This window comes from Vigna radiata, unplaced genomic scaffold (assembly GCF_000741045.1).
Source record: "Vigna radiata var. radiata cultivar VC1973A unplaced genomic scaffold, Vradiata_ver6 scaffold_409, whole genome shotgun sequence".
Lineage (NCBI taxonomy): Eukaryota > Viridiplantae > Streptophyta > Magnoliopsida > Fabales > Fabaceae > Vigna > Vigna radiata.
In genome coordinates, this window is record NW_014541809.1 from 104,431 (window position 1) to 113,108 (window position 8,678).

The 8,678-nt window shown below is 30.2% G+C and overlaps 1 protein-coding gene across 1 annotated transcript in view; it reads left to right on the forward strand.

Moving 5' to 3' along the window:
- The window catches only part of LOC106778319, a 16,169-nt gene extending 8,103 nt beyond the window's left edge, over nt 1–8,066 (forward strand). The window contains exon 4 of the mRNA XM_014666266.1: nt 7,855–8,066. Coding sequence (XP_014521752.1) covers nt 7,855–8,066 — 212 coding nt within the window. The remainder of the gene's footprint in view (nt 1–7,854) is intronic.
- The last annotated feature ends 612 nt before the right edge of the window (nt 8,067–8,678 follow it).

Here is an 8,678-nt window from a genome sequence, read left to right on the forward strand (position 1 = left end):
CATGAGCCTTAACACCGTTGACAAACGTGTGAACTTAGTTGAACCGACATACAAAGGTGTCTCCGCATCAGTCGACATCGTCTCATACACATGAGCTTTGGCAAAATTTTCTGCGCCAACATCGCGGATCATGTCCTCTAATTTGTCTTCATCCAGTCGATCTTCTTCCATGAATCAATAACATTTTCAGTTTGGGAGTCAGTGGGAAAATGCATTTCTACGCCGTGCCATATCCATGTTGTATAGCGTCTTAAGAAACCATCACATATAAGATGTTCTCTAACTTGGGTTGCGTTCAACTTTCTCCCATTCAAACAGTTCACACAAGGACATCTAAACTTCACTTCATCATCACTTCTCCCCTCATTACATTGTGTAAATTGTATAAATTCCTCTACACTTCTCTCGTACTCAGCACTAATGCGTGGTAAATTAATCCAATTTCGATCCATTCCTAAATATTACATAAAAAGATAAGCTACTGAAAATCAAACTTGCAATTTCATACATACCAACATTATAATTTCACCTAGTGATTATTCAAATATTTTAAGGTTTAGGAATTATCATAATTCTATAATTTCTATGTTTTCATATTTTAATAATTCTAATAATTATAAAAATTCTAATAATAATTCTAATAATTCTAAATTACCAAAACAATATATTTTCCATGTCTACATTATCAAACAACAATAATTGTTATTATGCAAAAACAACGAACAAATCATGTTGAAAAAATAAAAAAACGATGAAGGGCATCAAATACTTGGAATGGGCACGGCGAGAAGGATGGCGCGGCAATGGCACGACGTAAGAGGAATGGCAGCAGAAGTTCACGATTTCCAAGTGGAAGATTGACGATTATGATCGGTCAAAACTCTTTCCCAACGTTGAAAATGGCAAATGAACCAAACAAATTTGAGTTTAATTGGTGCAAAACAATGGAAAATGGAAGCAAAGGCAGTGCGTCGTCGACGGAGAAGCAAGCAGCGTTTCCTGAAACTGTTTCGCGATGTAGGAGACGACATTGTTCGTGATTTTTGTTTTTTTAACCTTCAGAAGGGAATATGCCGCAGTTCTACACTTAACCGCGGTCATAAAGGGGAATATGCCGCGGTTCTACACTTAACCGCGACCTATTCATCTAAAAAAAATAATTCATAATGACATTTTTGAAATTTTTTTTAAACTATATGTCGTGGTTCAATGCCCAACCGCGGTCGATTCTCTGAAATATTTAAAATTTACTCAAATCATGGAATAGGCCGCGGTTCTCTGAGAACCGCGACCTATTCCCCCTGCTACCTTCTGACATTCCCCACGTTTCAGACCCGTGAAAGTTGGCAGGGGAATAGGCCGCAGTTGCTCAGAGAACCGCGACCTATTCCCCTGTTATTTAATTTTTTTCCTGACGTGGCGTCAAAGGCTGATGGTTGACTGGGGTATATGACGCGGTGAAGAGGGGAACCGCGACATATATGTTTGAATTATTTACAAAACTGCTACTGCGCACCATTATGCTGCGGTTTCTGGTAAACCGTGGCATAATGTGCGCTGTATAAAGCCTATTTTTTACTAGTGTGAAAATATTACAATGTAAAATAATATGCATTTGTGTTTATTGTTGAATCCTTTTGTAAAAGAGCTATTATTATAAACATTTTTGTTATGTCATATTATGTCTTTCATGACATAAGAATTTACAAAAACACACAATGTGTTATTCCTTCTTATAGCTGTTCATTATTGTGTCTTTTATAATCGTAGTTATTTGTATGAAATTTAAGTTTAGAATTTCAATGAATGAAATAAGAGAAGTGACGAAAAGGTAAGAAATAACAACTTTTTGTGTCCTTGTTAGATATTTTAATGTTTGTTTGAATTGTATATGTGATATTTATTGATAGTAAAAAAAATAGTAAAATAAAAAACAAAATATTTATTTTAGAATGTAACAAAAATATATTTTGAGATTAGAAAACATATTAGAAATATAAGAAAATGATTACATAAAAGTCATACAATGACTTTATATTTAACATCATTTAGATGCTTTTATATTTAATTAATCCTAATTGTTTTTCTATGTGCTTCCAAATAATATCCCAGATACATGTGGAAGACCTCAAAAACCTCAAAATTGTACAAGGTATTCATCTTCAATATTTATGGAAGGATAAATAGTGAAGTGGAAGTAATGAAGATATTTAGAATGACTTGATAATGTCACTTCAAGATATCATGTAATTTGGCTCAGAAATCTTGATGATAAGANCTCACCACCATTCTAATGATCAAAGTCTACTCAAATAACGAGTATTACATATTAAAAAAATTGAGCTTCCACAACTAGCTTAAATGCAATTTCTAGACTAGAAAACTTGTTTTTGTCAAGATGAAATTGGAGAGCAAATTTCTTGTATTNCTTCTTAATTATTGTATCATTCGCCGTGAGTTCAATTTAAAGAATTCTATACCAGTTCATCTCATTGCCAAACAATTTCTGATCAGCAAAGCAATGCACATCACATACAATAAGCATTTTATTAATATTCTCCAAATTAGGATATAGGTGCCGAGCTAAGAGCAAATCTTCGAACTCCGTTAAAAGCTTTGTTTTGCATTCTCTTTTCAGCAACTTAATCCATGAAGAAAAAGGACATAATGCAGAGGATCATGTCTTGTTTCTGGATAAGGTCTGCATAAAAGGTTGCCGCAACAGATAAATGTTGTTTTCCTGCTATAGAATCTATATCTTTTATATGGTTTATTTTTATAATTGTTAAGTTTTAATTGGTTAAAAAAATGTATTAATATTATTAAATAAACTTATCTTTTTGATATGCTAAATGATATTTGATTAAGATATCTTAAAGAAGTTATTGTTTATATATATTTTCTTCCTTGAATTAATATATTATCTTAAACGTGGGATGCTAAATTGATGAGTTTTTTTTTTATGTAATACAAAGATCGAATACTCAATTAATTATTAGTATAATGTATACATAGATACAAGATGAATCTTGGCCATCTATTTTACTTATTTTTTGATAAGTTAGTGAAACTTCACAGTGATCTTAATCAATTTAATAATATTTTTTATGTTTATGATGTTTTTCAAATATTTTGATTTATAATTATATAAACAATCACATATATATTAACTAGATATATTTAAATTTAATTATGTAAATTCATAAGCACTTTAATCTAAAAGTGTGTTCTTAGATTTTTTTTAAGAAAGAAGGTTTCTCCACACTAGATATATTTAAATACATTTGAATAACAGACATATATACTATATACAATTTTAACATTTACATCTACATATAGTAAACTCTATAAAAATATATATTATATTTCAAATATACTATTAGCGGAAGTTTACCGTAGGAACAGTAAGCGTATAGAAAGAGTAAGCGAAATGCACATTCACACAAATCTCTTAAGTGATATAATATTATTAGATGTTTATACGATCGATATACTACATCATTAGACATTGGACGTCCAAAATAGCTTACATATAATGGATACTCAAAATGCATTTTCACAATATACTTTTATACTCAATATATTGATATGAATACATTTAGATGTCAATTGACCAATCTAACAAACATTTAGATGTTAATTGACCAATCTAACAAATAAGAAAATATCTAGACAGCTAAATGTGTTTAGAGATTTCTTTATTAATTTTATATCTTGTTTTTATATCTATATATTTTGTTATGATGTGTGTTTTTAACTCACTTTAAAACTTTAATTAAATTTTAGAAATAATATAATTTATAATTTATTATAATTTTACTCTCTCTCATTATATCATAAATATTATATATTGTAATTTCACACTCTCTCTTTTCTCTCTCTCATATTATATTATAAATATTATATATTATATTATATTAAATCTTATTATTATAATAATAAATATTTCTTTATAACATTTGAATTTTATTGTTATGATATTATTATTATATTATTATAAACAAGTTGCCAATTAATTATATATAAACTTTGTCAAAATATTATTTTTCCACAAAATAACATTTGTTAGTGTTGAGACAGTTGATGTACGTTTTAAATACTAACGCATTGTTTTTTTAAATAATTACGTTTGAAAAATACAAAAGTAAAAATAATTATTTTTCATAAACTAAAATTAGCCTAAACATTATTATCCTATTAAATATATATTTTAATTAAAATTATTATCTTATTAATTTCTTGATAATATTTTATAAATTAAACGTTATTAATTATTTAATTATTTTTAAAACTTACTATTTTGATAAACTAAAAAATTATTTTTAACATAAAATTATTTATAAAATTAATAAAATTATTTATATTCATTTTTATAATTATAATAATAATGTTTTTTTTATTTTTTCTTTAAAAAAAACTCAAACACACATATATTTTAAATAAAACAACTTATAGTCAATATTGAATCAAAATTAATATTAAATAATCATATATTTTAAAAATATCTCTTTTTTTAGTTTCCAATTCTGGATGCATACATTATCTCTTTTATTTTTTTTTTTGTCATTGCACATATCTGTTTTCAAATCTGCAATAATTATATTAGGCAAAATTACTTTCCAGATACTAATGTTAATAAGGTATTGGAGTAAAGCAACTGACTATGCCTGATTAGAGAGCATCTAAAATAAACACTGCCACCAATCTTCACATTCAAGTTTTTTTGGACAATCATTCTTTACTGTTTGTGATTCTAGCTGCTATATAAGTTGATAGCCTATGGGCTAACCCTGACCCACAGGACTTTGGAGCTTTTTAGTCCTGAGGACTTTTTTTATAAAGAGCTTTTTTGGTCCTGTGCGCTATTTTGGCCCCAACCCACATGGGATAGGACCAGGACCTATTATAGGGGCCTATTTGACAGCTCTACATACCATTAATAGCTAGCGATAAAAGATATTTTTATTATAAAAGACATAATTTTATTAATTAATATTTTTAGTTTGGATTATTATTAAATATAAGAGCTTTCTTATGCTTATTTAATATAAATAAATATATAACATTTGATATTTATCACTTTAAGTAATAATAATTATAATAAATTCTTTTATTACAGGTTTTTTAAAATCATTTATTTATTTTATTACAAGAAAATTCTTTAAGCAGTAATAAGGTTTAGAGATAAAAACTAATTTTTCACAATATAAATTACAAATTAGTAGTCTTTATAACAAAAAAAAGAATAATTAGTCATCAATTTGAATATCAATTTATTTGATAATAAAAACCTTAATAACTAATGTAGTGATCAATTTAGAATCTAAGTTATTAATTATAATTTCTTATTCATAATAATAACTTTTATATTTATAAATTAGTATGTAAATTAGCTAATATGCTGACCAATTATTTAAAACACCCTAATTTTAGAAATTGAGTTACTGTTATTGTTTAAAACACCCTTATTTTAATTTTCATGCGAAAATTTAATATTTTTTTAATTTAAACTTAAGTCATTTTAAATTGTTTATATAAGTTATAATCTTTTAAGTTGTTATAATTTTCAAAATTAATATAATTGTAATATAGTGCATACATAAGATAATATTGGATTCTAAATTTTGTTAGATGTTACAACAATTATTATAATTTATAAACTAAATTTAATGTGGGTACATAAAGGTAACCTAAAACCCTAAAGTCTCACACCTCAATCCCTCCGCTTCCCTCTCTCTTCCCTTTTTTACTTTATTTTTGTTGGAAGCCTAATGAAAGTGAGGTTTCTTATCTTATACTATTAATGAACGTTTTAATTTTTAATTATTTATGTTGTTATAAAACTTCAAACTAGACGAAAACAATGTTAATATCAATTGTATTAATAGAAAATGAGAAAGTATGAACAATTGGAAATGGATTGGATAATCCCTTTTGAAAATTTGCACAAGATTAGATAATCGAATGTTAAAAAAAATGCGAAAGATTATAAAAAGTATTGACAAATGAACTAAGATAATAAATTGACATGTGTTTAATCAATTATTTAAAGTAAATTAATTATCCCTATCCAGTTAGAATTTATAATTTTGTTATTCGGTGAGAGCGTGTATGGTGGAATAGAATGAAAATGAGGAACTGAGAGAGTGGTTTTAACTTGAGTAGGGTATCTAAAGAGTTATATGCACCTGCTCTTGGTGGGATTATATTGTTTATTGGAACAAGACTATCAGTAGATGATTTTGCTCTTGCAATTAAGAAGTAAGAATTTCATTATTACTTTCTTTGTAGTGACATGAACATATAAAAATAAGGATCTCGTTATTTTGACACTCTATATTTGACATTCATTTGACACTGCCACGTGTCAACGTGCTATTTGTGACACCCGGGCACTGGCGAGGGCGGGGAGTGACTGCCGATGCGAGAGGCACGGAGTGCGGCTCCTAGCAGGCTTCGAAGTGGAAGGGACACATGGATGAATCGAACATACACCGGAATGAGAGGGATCCAGAGACTGTATAGGTATGGGACTATACAGTTGAAGGATAGCTTAAAGGAATTGATTTGGCAACTCATATCACCAAATGCATTTGCTTTTCGGTAGCCTAACCCATAAGAACTCCATGGTTAAGCGTGCTTAGCCTGGAGAAATTCTGGGATGGGTGACCTTCTGGGAAGTTTTCCTGGAAAGTGTGCGAGTGAGGACAAAGCACACTGGAAAGTCTTGTGGTGATGTGTGGGGGCAGTCAACAGTCCCTGTAAGTTGCCGGGGCGTTACACTATTGGCCATTGTGTTATTTTTTTTTAAAAATTATTTGGCCAGAAAAATGGAGAGGTTTTCAGAGAATTTAGATTCCAATTCTACCCCTCGGCATTTTCGTTACTTTTGTGTGACAAAGTGCTTCTCTCTCACACTTTCGTCGTCTCCCATCGTGGTCTCAACTTCTCTCTCACACTTTCGTCCTCTTCAGTGCGCTGAAATGACAAGTTTCGGATTGGACCTTCGTTGGAACAAGGTAAATACCTTTGTTGTCGGTTTGGGTATTTGGATTTATGTTTGGGTAATTGGTTTTAGGTTTGGGTTTTGGGTTTGTTGTGGTTTCTTGTGGGTTGTCTCCCCTTGTTTGTTATTTGATTTGGTGTGTTATTTTCTTATGGACAATTGAGCGTGCGTCATTCATTTTCAACTATGTATATTAGCACTCTCAACGAACGGTTGACAGAGGAGCAACGAGAAGTCATCTCCAAGACTCCATTTGTTTGGTTTTTAGAGTTGAGTGGTAAAGTCATATTCAATACTAAACTTTTGCGTGAGTTAACCAAGACATGGGTGGATTCGACCAACTCTTTTATTATTGCAGACAAGCATGTTTTTATCAATGAAAATGTTTTTTGTTCAGGAATATGATTGAGTTTAGATGGTAAAAGTATAAACTTGAAGGAATCTTCAATGGGTAGTAGTAAATGTGTGAAATACTTAGGTAAGGAAATTAGGGATTTGAATTTCATTTACAAATTCTTGTTGAAAAAACATAAAAAATCCATTCCTTGTGAGGTTTTTTGTAGCTTGTACATCTTGGTGGGGATATGTGAGATTTTATTCCCAAATCGTAGTGGACGAGTTCTTCCTGTATTGTTTGGAATTGTAGATGAGTTGAGTGGTATGAGTAAATACTGTTGGGGTGGTTTAGTTTATCGTTATTTGTTAGAAAATTTGAGTAAAGCTTCAAATTCTATGAAGAAAGGCAAAGCTACAAACAATGTTTATGTTGATAGCTGTGTTTACATGTTGCAGGTACTAATTGAAAAAGTGTTTAATTGAAAAACTTAAAAGGGAGGTGAATGTCTTAGAGGAAGAGTTGGAGAAAGAGAAGGCCAAAAGAAAACCTAAAAGGTCAACTATAGATGATGGTGTTAAAACTGCTGGATGTCCACAAGCATTTACTTACGATGCATTCCTTTCACCTGTTGGTTTGTCGACCGAGGAAGTGGGTGGAATGAGGAACAAAGAAGGTGCAATGTCGCCAAATTCACCGGGTAGAAAGTCTGACAACCAATCATAGCTAAAGATTTATGTTAGGATTGGTTCAAGAAGGCAATTTAAGAGCCAAGCACTGAGGACACTATACATAGGAAATGTACTAGTTAGAAAGAGAAATCATTAACTATTGTGTTAGGCTTGAAGATAAATATTGTGTATTTAAACCTACTATTTGGTTCAATATATAGAACATTCATTTATCTTATTGCAAATCAAATGTGTGTTTTATTGAAGGGCTTTATAATTCGATTTCCAAGTGATAATGTATGTGGAAAAAAATGAATAAATGGTTGTGAAGTGGTAATGTATGTTGGAAGAAATGAATGAATTAGAAATAAATTAATGAGTTCAATAGTGTGTTTTTGACCAAATCCAATGAAGTGAAGTGAAGTTCGTATGTGTTTGTTGTGAACCCTGTACATCATGGGGTATCCAAACCATGACATCCAACCCTAGACACACACTTATACGAAAAACAACTCAACTTGACCTGGAAAACACCCAAAATGACCTGTGGTCCCCCACGTTACCACAGGTGGTCCCTTCGTGCAACTAGATGTCCAAAATGGACAAAAGGTTCGCGTAATTGATTACAGGCCTCTTGTAAACGATTACAAGAGTGGTTTTTGCTGCA